At 41.1% G+C, this 23,804-nt stretch overlaps 1 protein-coding gene across 1 annotated transcript in view; it reads right to left on the bottom strand.

Annotated features, from left to right (window-relative positions):
* The window catches only part of WARS2 (tryptophanyl tRNA synthetase 2, mitochondrial), a 46,540-nt gene extending 23,570 nt beyond the window's left edge, over positions 1-22,970 (bottom strand). Inside the window, exons 1-2 of the mRNA XM_074927667.1 lie at positions 22,900-22,970; positions 333-590 (exon numbers count right to left, since the gene is read on the bottom strand). Of these exons, the coding sequence (XP_074783768.1) occupies positions 333-590; positions 22,900-22,953 (312 nt within the window). The 5' untranslated portion in view covers positions 22,954-22,970. The remainder of the gene's footprint in view (positions 1-332; positions 591-22,899) is intronic.
* Between the last annotated feature and the right edge of the window lie 834 nt (positions 22,971-23,804).

Genomic DNA, 23,804 nt, shown 5'->3' with positions numbered 1-23,804 from the left:
CACATTTATGAGTTAACTTTGTGACTAAAGTGAGACTTACAGAGCTAAATAAATGCTCTCCTAACAGGTCTTTTCAGTATTTTAATCATAACCCACACAAACCTCTAGCTCTGCTTGGGAAATTGAAAATGTACTTATCCCTAAATGGACTTCTCAATCATGGTTTCAGCCACTTCAAAACAGCAGCAAGAGATAAGTTTGAAATCCAACACTGTTAGTATGTTCTAGGACCACCAACACAAAGATGATAAAGGAGTTCAGTAATGCTATGCTCATTCATTATTATGGGTGGAAAGCCACTTAATGAGAAACAACATAAGAGGAGCACTAACCAGTGACTGTCGGAAGAGGAAACACTTCTTTGGGTCAATACCACAGGCAAGGATGGCAGCAGTGGTGTCCAGTATGTTCTGGCGCAGGACAGCTGGTTCCTTGGGCATGGTGAGAGAGTGCATGTCCATAATGCTGTACAGCACTGAGCTGCACTCTTCCTGCAGATTCACCCAGTTCTGAATGGCTCCAAGGTAGTTACCCAGATGAGGCATTCCAGTTGGCTGGATACCAGAGAAAATCCGATCCACGACCGTATTCTGTTACAAAGCATTGGTAAAATTAACACATGCATATTTTTGACAGATTCTTTTATATTTTGAAGTCATTTATTGACTTACAACTGTCTCTTCTCTCGTCCCATCAGTGTATTAACATATAAATTACCTCAGGATTGATTAAGCATAATTGCAGTAAATTAGTCACACTACACTATCCTACTGCAGAGAGACTGACAGCATAATTTTAAGTTGTCAGATGGCACATGTAAACATAGCTGTAAACACGATCAGTGAAAACTAGATCTCAGAAACCAAGTGATACATTCTTTCATCCTTTTTTGCAATGAAGCTGTATGTCTCTCTAGTACATTATCCACTCTGATACAGAAACTTAGGATCACAGCGTAGAGCAATTCAAGCATTTCTGTTGTAAACATATGCAATATCCCAGTAGATTGCCATCTTAACTCTCATGAACACTGGAGACTTATTTTTCTAGCTGCAAAGAACATTCTGAGCAGTTCCTGAAAGAAACCTAGTCCTTGACACAAAGGTCAAAGAATAATGAAAGAGATTATCAATGTTCTGAAACTACCCATCTTGGCAGCAGTAGTTTCTAAAAGGGCTCTACAAAGAAATACTGCTATAGCTCAAGATCACACCTGGAATACTGTGGATGCATCACTACCTGTAAAGTGTCAACATCTGAAGAGAGTTCACAGAGAACCAGCAAAAAATGATTAAGAAGCTGAGGTTGCGAGCAAAGATTAAAAAGTTTAAAACATGTATAGGTTGGCTAAGTGACAGTTACCATCTTGGAAAGTTTGTTTTCCTGCATCCCAGTCCTCCATCTGACCATTTTCTCAGAGCCCCAAGCTGTCAGCATATGATCAATTACCTCCCCGACCTTTCCAAAGAATTCCACCATATTCAGAAGTAACTCAGTAATGTTTTATTTGAAAATGCTTGTTACGTGCCAAGTTGTAAGAGCATGCAAGACTGCTTGACTTATAAATGAGCGTCCCACCAACCTCATCAGGGAGTCCCAGTCACAAAGCTGCACAATACAAACCCTCAGACTCTGTTGTGAGGCAGGAGCATCAACTTCATTATGCCTCTGGCTACACGATTTTTTTCCTGCTAAATTTTATAAGCAACATCTATAACAAAGTAGAGAGAATTTACTGATGTAGTCTGTTTTCATTTCAGAGAATCTCTTACAAATGCAGGGGGGGGGGAAGTCATACAACTATGAAACCACACAAAATGGCAGCAAAAGTCAAGAGCAAGTACCATCATTTTAACTGTTGAAAAAAGGACTTCAAATGGGCTTAGTTCATTTTGACTCAGACTCAAGAAAAATTAATGAGAAAGTGTTTCCAAGTGGAATAGTTGGGGTTTTTTTAACATGATCTATAGTTCAGAAAAAGCCTGGCCCATTTCCTTCAAAAAATGCTGAAAAATTCTCTTTGCTTTCAAAGTAAGCCTGTTTTTCAGATCAAGACAGTTTTCTTATCCAGTGTTTTAAGTGCTTGCACTGACAGGTAGGAGCAGGTTTGGGCTAGCAGCCATGATAATTCCTCCCTGCTCACATAAATGCCTACACATTTGCCCTGGTTCAACTAGGATAGGGTTAAGTTTCCCCAGCAGAGAGGGGGAAGGGATCTCCAGGTGGGTTATTCATACCATGCTGATGTCAGCGTGGGAGCGAGGGAAGCTTTTTCCTTTGTGGCTTTGGTCACAGAAAGCATGCGAGCGAGCTGTCTGTAACCATTGTGGTACTTCTCTGTATATCTTTTGTCTTGTTTACTGTTATTACTGTTTATTGTTGTTATCATTGCTACTGTTGTTGTTCAAATTGTTATTTATCACACTGTTGTATTAAATTTCTTCTTATTTTAACCTGGGGTTTGTGCCTCACTTCCAGCCCGCCCAGCTGAGGGTGGGGGAAGGGCAACAGCAACGTGGTCTCCGGTCCCAGCAAGGCTTAAACCAACACATTTAAGTCCAGCTGGTAACTCCCTCACCCCATCCCAAATATCTTCTTGACTTCTAGTATATTCTTGAGTCAGTTTCTAAGTGCTCTTGGAGAACCTCCAGCACAGGAGCTGCAAGGTAGTCACTGCAATGAAACGTACACCATTTCCTCCAACAGCAATTCTAACTTCCAGTTCTTGTGCTCCAGTTCTTGACCACCCATGTCTCTTTTCTCCATTACACAAAAATGGAACTATGATACTCAATTCCTTGTTTGCCATTTGATCTCTTGTTTTTCTAAGAACCTACATGAGAGCATTTAACACCACTTGCAGAACCTTCCCACCTCCTACCAAGCTACTACCTGGACAGAGGACTGCAGCCATCTTCTTATTAACACTGAGAAGAACCAGATGCTCACCTAGAAAAGGAGGCATACAGCATCCCAACATACATAAATTAAATGAAGTCTTCAAGAAACTCATAGAAACTCAGGGAAATTGGGATTCACAAGGCTTCAGAACTGTACTAAGGGCATAGAACAGTTGTTAGGCAATTCAAGAGGTACTTTACAGGCATAACATTTGTCTTTTCCTTCCTACGTTCCTGTTCTTCACCAAGAGAATAAGAACTCACAAAGAAAACTTGCCCCTAAATCCATAAACAGATGATCACTAAGATGGTGTTCTGCCCCTAACAGGGATTCCAGAACTTCTGGTTGTTTTGAGAGCATATTTCCTCTTCTCATCTTCCTGTCTCACTTGACTCAGCTCAAATCCTGATGCTCCTTCCCACAATTATTTCTCCCCACAGTGCTACGTGCTTTCCAGTGCCCCTTTATATGCCTGTTTAACCACACTCTTCTACACAGGCTTCTTACTGCTCTACTCTCCATTTTCCTGTCAAACATTTTCATCCCTCCTGCATGCCTGTATTCTTTTTTTCCTCCACTTGTGTTTTCCATCCCCTGCTTCCCAGAAGAGCTCTTGTATGGTATATCAAGACAGTTAGGAGGCTCAGAGAATACCATATGGTAAGTAAGCTATTACTGCCTTGACTCCAGTGACTTTATATAAAATATGTTTCCTACCTGCACTGTTAGAATATCTAAGAAACTTTATAATGTTCTAGAAATCCACTATGGATGTGCATCCAATGAAGTACGTTAGGATGACCACATTAAACCATGGTGCAGAAACTTGGACATCTTTCAACTGCAGTCTAGTCAAAGACAGCATCACCTGAAATGTCTCCTGATGTTATTTCTTCCTTTCCCTGTGGCCCTGAAGCTAGTGCTACTTCAGAGCAAAAACAGATTTACCCCCTGAGGTAACTGTCTGTTAGACCTACCAGAAAGTGGGAACCTCTGTGCAGTCAGCACAGATCAGCTCACGTGCCAACAGCTTGACCCAAAACAAGCTGGCACGCTGAGCCTGTGAAGAACAGTTCTGTCTCCAGACCTTGTCAGTCTCCAAGTCACATGGACTCCAGTCACTTGCAGCCATAGCCCCCGCTTCACATCCTTCCCACAACATGTTTGTTACTGCCTTTTCCTGTTCCCAGATCACTGCTCAGTTTGCAGATTATGTCACTATGAAAATTTTGCCAATACATGCCCTATGATGTCCCCTAATTTGAGTATAATATAGTGACATTTAAATAGGCAGTCTGAAAACATTTTTCACCAATATAAGACATCAGTGTCTCACCAGAAACCGTACATTCAAATTCTGTACTAACTGCAAGTATTTGAAGGGTTACAATGAACTAATTAAAGATAGGTTTACTGTAATAATTCCTAAGTTAGCATCTGGTAACACCCTACATGTTGGAAAGAAAACACCCAAGCACAACATAAAATGGACAAAGTTTCATATAAAGAGAGAGCTAAGTTCTCTGTCTATCCAGTAAAGAAAATAACCGTGAAATCAAGCATGGCATCTTTAATAGTGCTTTCACATTCAAATGGTAAACAACTACTTATAAAAGGTTTGTTCAATATATGGGCAATAAATACCAAGTTAAGCACAAGATATGAACAGTAGCAGTATTATACTGAGTCTAAGTTTAGCAATTACTTAACCTAAAGTATGGAATTTGTAGAACCAAGTAAATCCAATAATGAAAACTGAGCTAGGCTGGACCTGGGTAAAGCACTAGCAAATACAATACAAAGGACAAACACACACCGGCTCCCAGCTGAGGGACCAGTTGACTAGCAGTCTTTCATCTTTAAGTCCTTTGATTCCATTTAACAACATAAAGCATGAGATGTTACAGCAAATAGGGTGGTATGAAATATTCCATTGTGTTAGCAGAAGTCTATACTAAAAAAAGCCCCCACAAAACACCCTTAAATGAATCTTGGATTTCTAGCACTAAAAATATACAGAGAACATTGCTCCTTTGGAGAGAGTTTATGTTCCCTGTTTGTTCACTCCGTGAGAAGCAGCGGGCAGCATAGCAGCATGGCAGGGGAGTTCTGCCTGGTACCATGAAATCATGGGGCTGGAATGCACTTCAATGAAGCTGTTAGGTCAGGGGATGGGAGCTGTGTGCTCAAAAGTACTGGAGCTGGAAAAGGATAAAAACAAAAGGAGTGAAGACTTCCCACTGGAGCAGAGTGAAAGCCACAAGACATGCAGCTCCAGCCCACAGGCACTCACTCATTCAGACATCTGTAGTAAGCACAGTGTGAGCCTGCTGTTCGTATGTTTAACTCTGTGTGGTGTGTGCACCTACACCAGTAGTGCTGCATGTTAATCTTCACTCTTGTAGTATCTGACTCTGTAGTATCTGACACATTTTAATGTCTATTATTTGTTTTCTCTCAGTAAGACAATGGCAATTCCAAACGTCACAGTGCATTTCTCAGCAGTATTTCTAAATGAAGCTTAGCCCAAAACCTACTAAGATTCAAGTGTTTTCTTACCTAACCTCCTTTTTCATGATGAGATCAACAACTGCTGCTTCTTATATTAAAAAACTGTCAACATCCAAATGCTCTCAGATAAGCAGGAATAAGGGTTACATTCTTGTTCCAGAGCAGGATGGCTAAAGTCTGGCCCTGACACCCTGCAGTATGGCCATGTCCATTTTCAATGCAAAAGAGTATACCGGAAAATATGATAGCTTCCAAAACCCAATGCTGCCCTCTTGGACCAAAGCAGAGCCTTTCTCTGTATGTCACAGTTGTAGTAAGGAGAGCTACAATAGGCAGGGCCTCAATTCAGCAGCCGAAAACACATTCCCTGCTCATGAGGCAAATGTGCCAGAACTGGAGAACACACCAAAGTTGGTGGACTTAAGGAAAACGTCCTCGCAGATGAAAATATCCCATGTCACTAGCCAGTTCTTAGTATCCTGACTATACCTTTCATGTTTAGCTTTATGAATTCTGTGAGGGTTGAATGTAAGTATTTACCTGTCAAATACATCTATTTGCCTGGCACCATCAACAGAAAACGTCTTCTCAAGTATGTAGTAAAATCAGTCATAACACAGTTCCTCCACAAAGGAGTTACATAAATAAAATCAAGTGAAAGCATTCACAAGACTTAAGTTTTCGGAGCCTCTCTTCTTTGTAACTCCACATAAATATTGCCATCATACACTTGAAATGACAGCAGACAAGCTACAATCATAAGGAAACCTTATGCCTACACGTTCATCTCTGTGGGTTTTAAAAACAGAAAAAGCAATCACCCATTCAAGGAGGTAGGAGACAGCTGCCAATCGACAGACAATTCTCAGGATTGCTTTCTCCTTTTAATTTGGTATAGGAAAACATCTGTACAATTACATAAAAGTATACATAAAAATTTGGCTAGTTAGAGTGATGACACAAATCCTGCCCTAGAAGTAGAGAGCAAGTACATATCAGCTTCTCAACCTTTCCAGTGATGGGAGAGACGGACACTTACATTTTCAAGACTCCCAATAGCCAGATACAGAGAAATAAAAATCAAATACCAATACTAATGGTATCCTTTGAGTAACTGAAGGTAAGGACAAAGCTTCAGACTAATTAATTTCTTTGAACTTCATTCATAAATCTATCCCAGCAAGTTAACTGATGGGAGGATAGGCTTATGCCTCTATCCGTAATGTATCTAATAAATATTTTCATCTTTGTTTTAAATTTAAAAGAAGACTTGCTCACAACATCACCTTTAAGCTGAAACACAAGATATTTCAGACCAAAACACACACTGTTACAGAAAATTATGACAGTATTACAATAGCAGCTGCAACAGAAATCGCCCTACAACCCACAGTGGTGGTCACTATTCACATGCTATAGCATTTAGCTGCTCTGCTTTATTTTAACAGCTATTTAGTCAGGGCAGAACAGGTGAAGAGCCAAGTGAGATCCACAGCATCAGAGCTAATTCTAAACACAGGTGGTGGGCACTACAGAGAAAGCAGGAAATCGACAGGAGAATCACTGCTGACATCTACGACAGGAAAGATTGATGGCTTCCCTCTCTAGTTTTCCCCACTGTGTAGGCATGCAGGGGGTGGGGGAAAGGGACTGAGAAGCTGCTGTGCTGGCGACATAACACACCACACAGCCTCCACAGCACCAGCACTGATTAATGAGACTGGAATGACTCAGGAAACAGCAAAGGATCATTCACAGACTTTGCTCTTCTTGTAATAATTTTATCCATGGTGGTTCATTTCACCCCAGTTGTCCCAAACTAAAGCAAGTTCGAATTTGCCAGAGGAAAAGAAAATGTGAAAGTCAAAGGGAAGAAAGAGCAGCATTAGGCAAACACAGACACAAGTAATAACACACAAACTGGAAAATTTGAAATTGCAAACATGAAGATCCTCCCAACAGGGATCAGAATTTAAAAAAAAAACCCAAACCCAAAAACTTGCCTCAGCCTCAGAGACAAAAGAAATTCTTTGGCTGATGAAAGTCTCCAACTACTGCACCTTTTGCATCTGTCTACAATTTTTTTTATTTCCCTCATTAATATTTTGCAACTTCAAAGATCTCATTGCTAAAATGATACAATCGTCTGTTAATATTGGCTTAGCAAAACCTGTCTTCAGACAGCTATTAAACAGCAAAACGAAGGGAAACCAGACGAGTCAGATTTTACTAGCGAAAGCATAAATTTTAAAGCCTAACTGGGACAATTTAAGTGTTAATGTTATTAGAGATAGAAAAAATTTGAAGGAAATGGGAAACTTAGAAGCAGTCTATGTACTACAGACTTTGGTTCATCAATTGCTTTTAAAGCAATTACTTCTCCACAAACTTGCTGTAGAAATCTTTAAAACATGTTTATCTTGATCTAGTGATTCAATACATCAAATTCATTTGGTACAAATGCTATTTCATCACGCTTAATTCTTAAAATTAGGGATTAAAGATCTAACATTAAATTAGAAAGAAATATATTTAGACCAAAGCCAGTTTTCAGATAAACAGCTTCTGAGAAAGGATTAACTCTTTGCCCAGAAACTGAACTAAATAGAGATTTAAAAGGCAGTGCCTTGTACCCCTTTCTTAAATGTCAAATGTATTTATAGTTAAAATTAAGTAAGATTTTAATATTTATATTTAAAATGAGAAACACATTTAAAGAAGGAACATTTACAGCACATACTAACCCCACCCTATAAATTTAACTCTGCCCTCCAGGCTTAAGAAAAGAATACAGTCTAACTGCATCTGGGTTAGGCTGCCCTCTCATGCTGCCTTGTTAAAGATGACTAAGCAAATGGATCCTTTAATGTGGTACGCTATGTCCCACAAATGTATTTTCTCATTTGCCTTTATGAGCTCCACGTGCCACTCAGTGTGCTAGTGACAGCTGTACTGACAGATGCAAGGATTATCTACAGCAGGTTGCCACAGTTCACACCGCCACGCAACCTCTGGACCCAAAGCAACCATGGTCCCTTCCCTCCCGGGCCGAGTGAAACAGGTTATACAAACTCTGGCTAGGGGACTTTTAAGCCGTCAGCAGTCTGCAAAACAGAAGAGCTAGCTCAAATACTCCGCAGAAGTCCTAGGACAAGACGTGGTGATAACATCTGGCAGAGCGGGAAGGGACTGTGCAGGAACCAAGCACTGGGTCTGCATGCAGCCAATGGCAGTCACCAATCTTATTTCAAACCATGAAGTCTTTTTTAGCAAGGACACAGCCTGATTTTTTTTTTTTTTTTTTTTTTTGTGCTGTGCTTCCTGCAGTTCTCCACATCAGTTGGAAGGACAGCATGTAATGGCTCCTGTTCAAAGCTGAGGTATATCCCAAAGAGGCACAGTTACAGAGCAGGTCCAATGCACGCTGACACATTCACTACTTCTGCACCTCCTGTTTTCAAAGACATCCAAAAAACTGCAATTAATGGTCTCAGATGATCCAAGACAGGGATCGGTCTATCAGCTTTAACAATTCTCAAACCATTTACTTCTCTTTTTTTTTAAGCTAAGGCAATAAAGCTTCTCCAATCAAACTACTTAACCACAGACCTTAACTACAGGCCTTACCAGCCCATTCCACTCAGGCTCAGTGAAAGGGTAAAGGACTTAGTAACACTATGCTCTTAACACCTTACTTGTGTGGTAGTTGTAAGAGATAAACCAAATTAGTGCCTCACTGACAGGAGGCCACAGTGGGAGATAAGTGTGCTGGACTAGACTATCAACAGGAACATTCTGGGCAGGCAGGCAAGGCATGAGGGTCAGGCCAGTTCAGTACATGCTGCTTCCAAATCCATCAGATGATACACACAGTGCTTGAAGCTGAAAATGTGATAGTTACAGTACTGTAGGCATTACTTGGAGAAGGTGGAACACGGGAAAAGGAAAGGGAGCAGAGACACAGGCTTATTACGCTATGGACAACACTCCTAAGACACAAATCCATAGAAAAACTAGTTTACTGTTCACTGAACAATGTGGCTGAACCAGCAGCAACCAATCAATTAAAATCTGAGGGCACAGATGCCTTCTGGAAACAGTTCCCTGCAGCACCCACTAGGTCTGCCTTCCTCCTGATCCAGTTGTACCCCCGTGGGCCAGCAGAAAGCACACTGGCACAGCAGCAGCGGGCCAAGGAGCGAGCAAAGAACCTCATGCTCCACTCCCGGACCTCACCTAAGTGTAGTTAACTCTGTATCAGTCAGCTCAACTTCAGTTCCTGGAAAAACACAGGAACAAATAAAGAACTTGAGAAGAAATTACGTCTATAAAGAGCAGAAAGCAGTATTTCTTAAGAACTAGTGATGCCAGATCACTCTAATAACCTTCTATAGTACCAAAGATACTAGAATAGAGAAGTACTAAATGTTATATCCTGATTTTCATTAAGTTCTGATATTATCTGTTTCCCACAAGCTAGAGAAATAGCACCTAGAACATAATTTACACTGTGGGTGGAACTGGACAGAAAAAAATCAAAACAGTACTTATTGATGGCTGGTCAATGGCTGTGGAAAGATATACCAAAGACTTTCACAGGGTTTTCTTTCGGGTCCAATATTATTTAATATTTTAATATCTTCATTAGTAATCTTGATGATGAAATAAAGAGTATTCATTAAATCTGCAGACAACACAAAGGTGGAAGGATGATAAGGGCTCAAAATGATATTGACAAACCAAAGAAACAGTTTGAAAAAACCGGATGCTATTTACCAGGCAAAAGTTCATGGATCCGTACAGAAAGGAATACTCAACTACCCAAGTACACAAACACAGGAAGGAGAACAGCTGTCCAGGCAGCAACGGCTGAATAGGATCTGGGGTTTGCAACTTTTTAGAAGGTGAGTATGAATCAATATCATGCTGCTGCAGAGCCACCGCTTTAATTAAATACAAGTTGCACAGGAATATATAAATAGGATTAAAATCCTGGAGACAAAACAGTTTACTCATCCTACTCAGGATGAGGATGGCCTCAAGCTGGAGTACTGGGATGTATTTTAGATCCTGTGTTTCAAAACAGTGGTAGAAAGAGGCCACAGAAGTACAGTCAAATTCAATGAGAGACCTCAGAAACAAGACTGTGGAGGAAAGCCTGAAAGAACAGAGGTTTAGTCCAGTGGAAGGAAGACTGTAGAGGGACAAGGTCTTAAATGTACCTTAAATATGTCAAACTCTACATAGGACTTCTGGGACCATGGTTAATAGGGTAAGAAACAATGTGCTTAAGCTGCAGTAAGAAAGATTCAGACTAGATGTGAAGAAAACTTTCCAACAGTGAGAAAAAGAAAACATTTCAGAATCACAGAATTGTCTAGGTTGGAAAAGACCTAGAAGATCACCCAGTCCAACCATTAACCCAACATTAACAGTTCCCAACTACACCAGATCCCTCAGGGCTAAGTCGACTCTATTCTTAAAGACCTCCAAGGATGGGGACTCCACCACCTCCCTGGGCAGCCCATTCCAACATCTAACAACTTGTTCTGTAAAGAAATGCTTCCTAATATCTAGTCTAAACCTTCCCTGGCTCAACTTGAGGCCATTACCTCTTGTTCTATCGCTTATTACTTGGTTAAAGAAGACGAGTGCTTAGAGAGGTTCTTTATTATAAAAAAAAAAAAAAGAAAAAAAAAAAGAAAAAATATGAGACGTGTTGATAAAGATGTAGGGGCAACTAATTCTTATTGGGGGGGAGCACCTGGTCACCCTCTAATTGTGTCTCTTCTGGTCCTTTAAGCCTACGATCTTATATTGGGATGATTCAGGTCAAAGTGTGATGACTAAAGAGGATGGAAGAGAAATTAAGAGTTCTAGTTAGATAAGCTACATCCCATGGCATTTCCAGATTAGAGTCTTTTTACCTGCATTTAGCAATTTCAGAATTGAGGCCTTTTCACAGGTAGCAGCTAAACACTGATATGCTTTGAAAAATCATTCTGTGTTGTCAAGAGATGTGAAATACAGGTTAACACTCAATACTTGTAAGCTGCTATATACTTACATTCAGAAGTGTATGCTGCTTCAGTAGAATAAAATTGATAGCAATGAGTGAAGAATTAGTACTCATTTTGCAAGCATTACTGTCAAAACATAAAAAGTATATCATATTCCTAAACTATAAATATAGCTTATTTCAGATATGAAACGTTGATCTTTTAAGTTAATACATGAAACCATTTTAAGTATCAAAACCATCACAATCTTAAAGCAAAACAAAAAGCTAAAGAATGCCCCCATAACTAAATACTTCCCTCCCAGAGAAATTAAAGAGTTTTTATGTTTTTGATCACAGTAGTATCCAAATATCTTAAAAACATCTGATCACTCTTGCTCCTTCTCTGACCTCTAGCTGAAAGAGAGTTTATTATATTTTTTTTATATATTTTGTTCAAGTGAGGAGTCTGCTTGCTACCAAGATTGCCCTATGGGATATAAACAAAGACTATCAACTTACATCTAGAGGGATGTTTTTTAAGAAATATTTTTTGTTTGGAATTACTATGTTTCTTCAGAATATTGTCCTAGAACCTCAAAGAGTAGTTAATTTCCTCTCCATTATTTTATTTGGCAATTTCCTGTAGCAAGGAAATGTTGGCTTCATTTCACTTGGGGCCAAAATTAACACAGCTGTTCAAAAACTTTCACCTTGTGGTCACTGCTTGAAATTCATCTCAGGTGAAAATGGAAGTTTTAAAACCACCTGATGGCTATTGAGAGGCCTTAGGATGTGAAAGTCTCAGTGAATTCCCTAATGGTGCACACATGCACAAAGAAAATACTACAGCTGTTCTTTTTTGTCAATGCTGAAGAGAACTCGATCAACTTAGTTTATTTTAGATATAATAATTATACTTGCATCAGGGACTTCTACAGAATTTTAAAATTTTTTTCTGCAGACAGCCAATACTCATAGACTATATTTAAACTGTTTTTATCAGTGCAGGTTGGTCCTGAAATCACCTGACTGGGCTGTTTTACAAGAAAGGATAAACAATGGACAAGGAATGGATGAGGGGGACAAAGACAGAAAGGTTCATTTGTGCTCAGGTCTTGCCCTCCAAGAGAATGTAGCCAAGGCATGTTCCTGTGTTCAGGAGCACAGAAGCTCATCCGGATGCCCTAGTTTAGATACAAGCACTGACCCCAAAAATAAACGGTCAATAAAAGCTGTATTCTCTTCCTAAGGAATTTAATCCAAGGCTGAGTTGAAGATGGGATGAGTGTAGTGTCTGTATGTGCACTGAACAAGCAGACTGAGTTTGCAACTGATTAAGTTTTCTGTATACAGAGCAAAAATTCTTTGCTTATATGAGAGGAAGTTCTTGTAGGACTGATACCTAACGTGCACCAGCATCTTCAATCACTTGCACAAAAAAACATTGCTTAAAAAAATCTGCCCCTTTGTCACTAACTTCTAAGGAACATAAAACCAAAAGCAATACAGGTAAGGATGTGTAGCAGTACTGTTAAGGGTTACCATGTTTGAGACCTAAAGCACGTACAAGTTTATAGAACATTACCTGTGAGACTAGAATGGCCATGGCACACGCCACCCAAATCACAGCAAACTGTAGTCACGGTCCTGCTCATTACACACCTTGAGCCCAGAAACATCAAATGAAAAGTTCCTAGTTCATGTGTGGCCCTCACTACTTTGTTATAAAGATGAGGTCTGCCTTGCTAATTTATCTATATTGCCCAAACTGACCCAGAGGAAACCAGGCAAATCACTAACTCTCCACTGGGATGTACCCTTTGGAGTACATCAGTGTAAATAGTGTTCGTAGTGTTCGTACTGCGGGTATCCCAGAGATGTGTAATACTCCAGTTTTCTTTGAGTACTGGCAAGTATTCTACTAGAGACTTACAAACAGAGTTGCCTGGCCAACTGTAAAAATGTCCCTCTGCAGGGAGTGACAGCACCTTTGGCTGTTCTGACCTGGCTTGATGCTTGATGAACATGTAAAGTGCTGACATTGCTTAAACTCCACAAAGATCTCAAATGTGGATACCTTCTGGGAAAAAAACCCCAACCAAACAAAAAAACACAACAAAAAAACCCAGTGGAAGTGTATGAAGAGCAGAATGAGTACTCATTCTTGGTGGCAGCAATTACATGGGCTAATTTGTTGCCAGCAGAGATGCAAAATGAGATTTGGTCAGGAATTCAGAGGGCTGGACCCCTCACTCCCTCTACATAAGCAACAAAGAGGCTTTGAAATGTTTGAAACTGTTTTGTTCTTCCATGCAAACGGAAAGCACCCTATGGATGCCTATTAAGTAAAGCCTTTCCACATCTTGGCAAGTATGTGATTTCAAGAAAAATATTTGCAAATGGATAACCCAATTCAAGCTGAAGTCAAAGACCACCTTTGAAAGAAACTTTGATGTGGCTATAAAAAGATTCTATTTAGGAAGGATAGCATAACATGGTTCTGTCACCAAAAGTTTGTATGTCCCCATATTTCTCTGCTATTGTTAATGTAAAAAGCAATGTTGGTAAGCAGAAAAGCAAATGCCCATGAGACACAGGATTAAGGCAGAATCCCTGAAAAGAACTGTTCCTGCTGTTGGATAAGCTCAAAACAGGCCATTTAGCAATCTGGCTGCCAAAGGACAGGGATATTGGAGTATCTACAAGTGTGAAAGCAAGTGACAGGAATAGTTGCTATGTGAATCTTTGGTGAGATCATCAGGAAGTCTGAAGTCTTTTATTAACACGGAAATGTTGCTATATCTTTCCCAAGGCACAGCTAACATGGCAGATTCCAGAATTAGAACTACTCACCTAGCAAATGGAAAAAAGATGATGGTGAGCCTAGGAAGCTCTGAAGATGCTAGCAATTCGTTTCTTTTGAATGCTGGCCAACAACCTTCCAAATGAGATTAATAGTTCAGTTTCCAGATTGTGAGTAGGACACTATGAAGACCAAGGTATAATATTTCATTGTGACTGACTGTGACCAGAAACCACAGTGATGGGATTCAAAACCACATATACTCCATCTGTCAGAGTGGAAGTATGTATACAGTTTCATCTCACTTTAGCTTCTGAATATTTCAGGGAATTTGAAGAGTTATACAGGAACACTGAGCCTCAAAAATGGGAACTTAGCACTTTAGCCCTGGGATCTTTCTGCACAGGAACATAAATACTTACACCCACCTAAAGTAGGTGAACTAGATGGGTCTACCTCACTTTGAAATACCAACAACAAGCACTTAATTCACCTTCTGTATACTATAAGACTCCAAATCCCTTATCTGTAAATAATCTAAACCAAAAAAAGTTCCTAGTCTGTACAATTACAAAAGTGCCATCTAACTACAGCTGAAGCATAGCAGTAAACCTGGTTATGAAGATAACATCAGCATCCTGGTAGTAGTTTATAATATGACCTATGTGCAACACCATGAAAACTGAGGAAACCATTAGTGCTTCCTCCACACAACACTCATTCTTCATTCAGATATCGTGCAGACACCATCGAAGCAATCAGGTATACTTCACCTTTCTGTTACTTCTGCCAGGTCCAAGAAGAAGAAGCAAGCCCCAGCATAATTCAAAAAACTTGAAGGTAAAAGTAAAAGCAGACATTTCATTTGCGGTAGCAATCATCACGTTTCAGCACAAGAATGAGGGAAATGAAAAAGCAAGTATATGTCCTTCACCATGTATTTATGTGTGTGTGTGTGTGTGTGTGTGTATACATACATACACCCACATTTAGCTGGTTTTTTTTCCTGGAAGATATCCACATTTGAGATATTTGCAAAGTTAAAGCAATGTCAGCACTTCGCATGTGCATCAAGCATTCAGCCATGTCAGAACAGTCAAAGGTGCTGTCACTCCCTTCAGAGGGACATTTTTACAGTTGGCCAGGCAACATGAAATATGTACGTATTTCATTTCCTTTGAGGTGAGAACTTCAGCACACTCTCAAGGTGGACATCTCTGAGGGCAAAAATGTATTTAATCCTGTCCAGTGGATACACAGATGTGCCTGATACAATGGAAAATTATAAAATCTGCTACATGATTTGTCTGAGTTGGGGACTCCAAGAATGGTATTGTTACAGTCAAGGGCTCAAATAACCAAAAGGAAAATAATTACAATTCACTACTTACAAACTCAGCAGAGCTCAAAAAATATATGATCTAAGGTGACTTAATGTTTAGGGGTTTTCTTCAACTTCTGATCCTACTGTAATTTGAGTCAACTCCACAAAATGTTTGTTCATCTAACCCTAGAGTCCCAGCATAAACCACAACTTGTGTCATGGAAAAAGTAATTGTTGAATGTCTAGAATAGCACTTGCTGTATTAGTAAATGGAAATTCTATCTGCCAATGAAACGGCATTAAAACAAGACCCCCAGTCTGTGGTCTAGAGACGGAGGTGATCCACTACAGACTGTACAGTTCACAAACATATTGTGAATTGTACATATGCACCAGAGAAATTTACACAAAACTTCAACATCCAGGACTGCCAGAGTAGCATCTTTCATTAAACTCACTGTACAAACCCAAGTTAATAAAAACAGAAGTCTCTCAAGAGAAAAGACAGGCTGAGCCAAGAGACTGAAAGCAAGGGCCAGAGTGGGGAAAGAATGGTGGGACTCTACCCAAGTCCTGCCAAGACGCCAGAATAAAGGGCTGTTTCCTGCTAAAACAATCTATGTTTGCCAGACTTTATTGTTAGAACTCCATTATGGAAATGAATAGGACCCGTTCACGCCTCCAAGATCCTTCATTTCTGTCTACAATGGGAGCTCTCTCCTGTGCAGCTACAACAGTGGCAAAAATCCACTAGAGACAAGGCATTAAGCAAGGCAGATTAGGAGAAGCCTCTCTATGATGGGAAGGTCTAATAAATCTCTATGCAAATCTCAGTTCTCTCAAACCTAGTTAAGACCAAAAAACATATATTGTCACTGCATACTAACTTCCCTTCAGTTCTGAAAATCATACACAAGCTAAGGTTTCATTCTGGCATAGAGAACGCTTCCAATGCTTTATCTGAAAGGTAAGACAGTCTCCCTAGAGGATTAAACATGTTATATAGTGATTAAAATAAAAACAAATGACTGATTAGGAAAGACTTCCATTCCAACCTGGATAGGAGACACTAGGGGTTTAATCCAAAAGCTGGAACATGTTGCTAAATCCAGCTGATTTCAGGAGTTGGGTAACTAAATAACTTCTAGTATCTGTGCCCAACAACTGCAGTCAAAAAAAGCTGAAATTCAGGAAAACAGGAAAAAAAAAAGGTATCAATTTTTACACATGAATCCACATACAGGCTACCTGTATTTGGAAAGCATTTCTCAAGTTACTTAGATCTTTCCTAAAGGTCCTGTAGATTAAAACATACTGAACAACCCCATACTGGATGCGGGGGAACACCATGTGTCTTTGTTGTCTAACAGGTATTTGCATTTACAGCTTTTTTTCCTCAGTCAAAAGCACTTTGCTACCTCCAACTTTCATGCTCTCTAAAAGAAAGAGAAACGACACGGGGGACTGTCACGATCATAAATCCAAGGCAGGCACTTAAAAAACTGTCTGCTCAACCATCCGTTTCAGTATGTTACTGCCTGGATAGACATTCTGAAGACGACCTGCTGCAGTAACCTGTGTATGCGTGTAGCTTGTTACATAGATCTGGGGACCCATTTCATTAATGGTTAACAAAGTGACCTCTCTGTGACAGCAACAAATTCAAAATGGGAACATGGATGCTTTTAAATTGTTTGCATTTAATTCATAACACATCTGAATGATACTAAAAATTAAACTCTCTCTCCCACTACAGTCTGAACTGTAATATTGGAAATCCTTAAAGATTAGGGCCTGGTAATTCCAGTTATTTCCTTTCTCCAGAACTCATATGGTAACCATAGTAAAAAAATTTCAAGATTAAATTTGCAGTCTGGGAAAAAGAATTTTAGTGGTCTCCTTCAAAACAACCCTTCAATTTTTATCTAACGGCCTTTTTCACAGCTGTTTTCATTAAAAAATATGAAACATGACCAGTCATTAACATGACTAGCACAGTAACAATGGAGTGATCAGGTGGCCTGAATACAGAAAGAACAATACTTCCTCAAAAAATGAATCAAATTTCATCAGAGCCAACCAGTCTGAAGCTCTCTTCTTAAAGTACTGAGAATACTGGCCAGAATCATTGAGGTTCACAGAGGCCTAGCAAAGTATCAAGACCAAAAAAGGACAAATGTCATTCCTGTCTCCAAAAATAAAGGGAAAGAAGAGCAGTCTGGGAGGTTGTCTGCTTCGCATCAATTCTCACTGAACAAAAAACATCTTTTGCAATTCCCTAGAAGATAACTAGAGGAAAACAACAGCGATCATGGATTTGTTAAGAGCAAAGCATGCCAGAGCAGTTTAGCTTTGGTCTTGAGACCCATTAGGCTGTCACAGTAGAGGACGAGGCAGTAAACGTGTCTTGATTTTGGCACCACCTTTGGTCACAAACTGTAAAGCAAGCTAGAGAAACTACCTACAGGGATCTACCCTGTGGCATTTTTTCAGCTATTAACTCAGGTAAAGAAACAGGCACATTCTTAAATGAGCTGCTAAAATTACAGATATGTTGGCTAAGATTCCATGGATTTGAAGGTCTTGTACTTGCAGTGGTCCTGACTATAAACACCAGAGATGTTGTCTGTGCAGCACTCATGGAGAGGTAGAAGCAGCAACCTTGGGACTGTGGGACTCAAACCAATCTTCTCTTTGTATGACCCGAACACTACCTGCTAGAGTCACTGTCCTGAGTTTCATTACAACAAATCCAACTTTGAATGCCAAAAAAACAAGGACAAAATTCTAGCATCAGAGGAAAGTATTTTGTGTTAAAAAATACCAACCCTTGTGGCTGGATGATGCAGGTCTGTATCACATCAGGCTAAAAGAGAATCTACTTCCTGATGCATCATCCATGTGAAAGTTGACAAGAGATGAAAACTGTAGGACATCAAAATGCACAGCTTAGCAACAGTACAGTCACTGTAAACAGACCATGTGTGAAGTCCAGGGAAGGGTTACCTATCAAAGAGGGAAGACCAGGGTAGGAAAAAAAGGCAGCAAAATGAGAGGTTTATCTTTCCCCTAAAAGATGTTCTCGGGAAGAAAATCAACATAGGTATTAAGATTATTCTTACAATAACCGTAATAGCAATAACTACTTTACTACTAGAAAAGAAAAATGGTGCCAAAGACTCCTGATTTCTTGGAGGCAAAGAACATCTAAACATAGCTCTCTGGCTGGGAGCCTGGAAAGCCATCTAGTGATGCATGAGACTATAATCAAAAGCAAGATGTCATAATTTTTCTACTTCACTGGGGTAACAGGGAAGGTAGTAAACTACCTTCTGGAGCACGTGTCTTATGAGGAGCAGCTGAGGGAACTGGGGGTGTTTAGTCTGGAGAAGAGAAGGCTAAGGGGAGACCTCATCGCCCTCTACAACTCCCTGAAAGGAGGGTGCAGAGAGCTGGGGATGAGTCTCTTGAGCCAAGGAACAAGCGATAGGACAAGAGGCAATGGCCTCAAGTTGTGCCAGGGAAGGTTTAGACTGGATATCCGGGAGTATTTCTTTCTAGAAGGGGTTGTTTGGCATTGGAATGGGTTGCCCAGGGCAGTGGTGGAGTCCCCATCCCTGGAGGGCTTGAAGAGTCGGGTTGACCCAGCGCTGAGGGATCTGGTGGAATTGAGAACGGCCAGTGGGAGGTTAATGGTTGGACTGGATGATCTTCAAGGTCTTTTCCAACCTAGATGATTCTGTGATTCTATGTCTCAAGCATACTATGTAGCAGAAGCTATGTGGATCAGAGAGTCTGAAGGAAGTATGTGCAATGCTGACTGGGCTCATCTCTGAACAAATTAGAAGTCCATTATTGGGTATAGAGGAGAAAAAGAGATACCCTGCCCAAGAGTTAGAGTTCACATCAGTACAGAAATGCTCCACAGTTAATCACTGGCCTTACCATGGCGAATACTCCTCAGTATCACTGCTGATAGGTAAGATTTTCTTCCCTAACCACCTAAGTACAAACAGTCCCTATCTTTACTTCACCTAGATTTTTTTTTTTTTTAAATCAGCAACTGTTACGGTTAGGAATGAAGGTCTGAATTGGAGAAAAGAAAGCCTACACGTGCTGGGATTCGACCACTGGCCACTTCTGATCTCAAATGATTTGTCTTTGTAACAGTGAGACTTCAGAGAAATCAGCTGAAGATACTCATGTAACAGCTAACCCACGAAACTCACTGACTGACACAATGTGAGGCCTGATTAGTAAGATTTAAGATGTAACTGAACACCTACATTGATAGCAACAACTTCTGACAGGACTAAACCTAATTCATATTTTATCAGGTCATACACCAACAGCTGACTGACTCACCTTAATCAGATTAAGTTTTCCTCCTGACAGGTTATGCCTAGTTGGATTTCTCAGAATTTTATTAGTCATTCCCTGGAGCACGTGTTAGTCACCATTTTTAAGAGTGTCTTGTCAAAGAAATAGACTTGATGAAATGATTTTCTATAACCCTGACTTAAGACACCACTGAAAAACAGTAAATCAATGAATCTGAAAATAAGCTCTTAAAAGTCAAGATATCCAAAATATAGTCAATGTCTCCAGTAAAATGTTACCTTCTTCTTAACCACACATATTATGCTTGCATGTTCTAGTCATTTACTAGAAATATGTACAACAAAAAGTATAGAGGAACTTTTCCACAGCATGATAAACCAAGTATAATGATAAACTACATGTGTTCTACAGTGAAACAAAGCTGCAATCACAGAAATTGCATCTTCTAATAACTATGATCCCATGATCAAACACTTAAACATCAAAACTGTAAGGGTGCCAGTAGATATGTACTGCTCAAGCTTGAAGACAAACACATTTCTAACTTGAAATTTGAACATTCATTAGCACACAGCAAATACATGATCTGTTCCAAGCTGTCTGGCTGCCATAAGAGTCAAACTACTCTGAAGGCCAGTCTGGCAACAGGAACAGCATAAATTAGGAAGCCAGTCTTTTTCTGTAATTCTTTTGAAGAAGCACTGAAGTACCACTTCAATTCTAGAGCATTTCTTTCCAGCTAGACATAAGAGGGCACTTAAAGCGAGAGAGGAAAGTGACAAAAGGCCACAGCATATTGGACTTGCAAATTTCAAAATCAGAGAAACAAACTACTACTGTTATTTGAGGGTGGATGGTATGAAGCTACATAACCAACACTACCTTTGGGCTCTTGTTTTTTAAGTTAAAATATTTAAAGAAGGAAGTACATTCTCAGCCCTATCACATCTAAAGGACAGGAAGTAACAGTAACCAGGTGACAAAGCACTTGATAATTAATCTTGATCTGACAATAGACTCAGATGTGACAAAGAAGTTCATATCAGAGCAAACATTAAGATGAAGTTCACTCAAAGCAGATTTCTCTATTATGCAAGATAAACCAGAATCCTTTGCTAGAGGAATGAAGGCAGGGGTGGGTACCACCAGGACACTGAACAGATCCCAAAGAGCCACCGTGAACAGCTGGAAAGATAAGCATCTATAAACTCTTTCAATATTTTTTAAGGAACTTTGCCGGTTTTATTCTAAAAATAAAGAGTGGTTTGAGTGCAAGATCTGCATGTTGTTTGCTTTGGCAAATGTACTACAGGGACAGTGTTACTGTTCAAATTTTAAGTGTTAAAAACCTAGGAAGATTTAGATACACAGAAGTAAAATGAAAGCAAAGCACCTAAAGGAATGGAAACATCCAACAAACTTATTAAGGAGACTCCTTAAGTCTTCTATATGGTTAAAATTTAAAGTAATCATGCACAAATGAATACAGAAACAAAAAATACAGGTGGAAACCTTACCTCTGCCTCAGAGTAACACATAAGCATACAGTTACTAAGTAAAATATCAGTTATGAAAGTTTCATATGGGATAACTGGTTCTCCCTCTTTCCCTCTCACTCTACCTCCTCGATGGAAAGGGCAGAATCAAGGTCATTTGCATGCTATTAGCTGTCTTGATAAGTAACTGAAATATGCCTGAATTTCCTAAGTCTAACCTTAAAATTCCTAGCTCTGAAATAACTCAAACTTTCCTGCAACTTGTAGTTTACCCAGACTCACCACTACATACACCAACATTTTGTGTTTTAGTGTATGTTTTAGCTTGAAATTCTCAGAATAACAACCCTGTGGTTGGGGCTAACAGAATTCAGTTGCTGCAAGGTCCCAGATAGCATGGATAACACCAAGAAACTGAAAGCCACCTCTGATTTTCTACTTACCCTATTTCTCCTCACAAGCAACATAAGACACACCTACCCTGACACCCATTCTGGATAAAGTGTGCCATTATAGAAACATAGCGTACCATTCAGGATTTGGATGATATATGAACGTTAGCATGATTTTAATGAAAAAAACAATTGTCCAGCTAAGGGAAACAAACGTTCACTAAAATGATGCAACATTAGTATTGTTGTAATCAGATTGTTTTAATAAGTAATTTTTCCACTCATTTTAAAAACAAGACTACAAACTACATAAAAATTTAGATTGGTAAGGCGGATCACTTACAGACAGAAAACTTTTATGAAGAAGGTTGCCTACAAACTCGCTTAATATATTCCTACCTGACTTGGCTGATTGCCAGATATGATCAGTGCAATCAATTACCCCCTTATTTCAATTTTATAATAGAACAGGGGAGGAAGGGGCGATGGGGAAGGGAAGTTCTGTATAGTTACAGTGAAAATCCCAAATCCATGGAGCAAATTTAACCACTACTACACCCCACCCGAGCTGTGTAAGTCGGAGGCTGAGGGTAGACATATATCCTCTAACTAACGTTCAGACACTCATGCGCTTTTTTTTTTTTTCCCCTGCTAGAGAAGGCTGGAGCTTGTATCCGGTCGGTACGTTTAAAATCGGAAGATAATGCTCTAGGGAAAAAGTAAAGTTCAACGGTGAATAAGGTCCAGCGGTACCTCAGCGCTTGCAGGACCACCAGGCCACCCACCAGCCGCGGCGGGAGCAGCCGCTGTGTCCCCACACCTCGCTTGCTGGCTCAGGCCTCGCTCTCGCGCCCCTAAACCCCGTGTGCCCCGCGGAGGAAAAGCCGCTACAGCCGAGGGGCGGCAGGGAACAGCCAGCGGGGAAGCGGAGAGGACGGGGCCGAGAGAACGGCGGCCCGAAGGGCGGCAGGAGCTCACGGTGCCCGATCCCCCGCTGCGCCCACCGGCCGCCCCAGTGCGCATGCGCGGAGCGGGCCGGGGCGGGCTGGCGGCTGGGCCGGCCCAACCGGAGAGACCGGGAGGGGACCCGGCGTCCAGGCGGGCCGGGGAAAGCGTCCCAGGCCGGTTACCTGGGCGAGGGTCCCGCGGTGCAGGGCCCGGATCAGGCCACTCGGTGTCGCCATGGCAAAGGCGGGAAGGAATGGGGGGGTGGGGGGAGTGGGGGGGAAATGGAAACAAGGCAGAAGCCCGGAAGTATCTGCGCATGCGGTGTCCCCCACCGTGCAGAATGCACATGCGCTGTCCCGGACTGGCAGCTCGGGGGCGCGGCCGACGGCAGGGGAGCCAGTCACGTGTCAGGGGAGCGGTCACGTGCTAGGGGAGCGTCGCGGAGTGCGGTGGGAGCCGCTGTGGAGGTCGCGCTCTCCCCGTTGTGTCTTGCCCGCGGTGCAAACGCAGGTGCCTCGCCCCTCTTTTTTCAGAGTCGTGCCTCATGTGCAGGTTGCTCCTGAAACTGCCCTTCTCGGCAGGGTGTCCCCCCAGCCCCTCTATAACTTCCGAGGTCTCCCCGGCTCCCCTCAGGCCGCCCGGCCGTGTCTGCGCAGCGTTTCCAGCAAGAGATCCGCAGCTTGGCCCCTGCTTGAAGATGCCTGCCTCGCATCTTCTCGCCAAACTAAAGTCAATCCGCACAGAAAACCCACAAAAGCTTTCCTCTGCCCTGCTTTATGCCCAGTGCCGAGGCTGAAGCAGCTCTGGTCATCTTTCACCCTGACACAGCGTGTCCCCAAATCCAGTCTTTGAGACCATGTTGCTTCCAATGCACCAGATAATCAAAACAAGTAACACTGAAGTTATAAATTAGGATTAACATGCTCGTGAAGGCGTTGTACATCAACCCTGTGTGCCGGCTCTTTTGGGAAGGGTGCCAGGTTTCTCCCCAGCTAATTACCCAGTTCAATTCCTATTCCGGGAAGCCACAAAACGCTGTAGGACTGGAAACATCTAGGGCAGTGACTGGGGGGATTTCTGCTGCAGG

Source organism: Athene noctua, chromosome 1 (genome assembly GCF_965140245.1).
Source record: "Athene noctua chromosome 1, bAthNoc1.hap1.1, whole genome shotgun sequence".
NCBI classification, from domain to species: Eukaryota; Metazoa; Chordata; class Aves; order Strigiformes; family Strigidae; genus Athene; species Athene noctua.
Note: the sequence above shows the minus strand (reverse complement) of the source record. Positions and strands in the feature narration are given on the sequence as shown.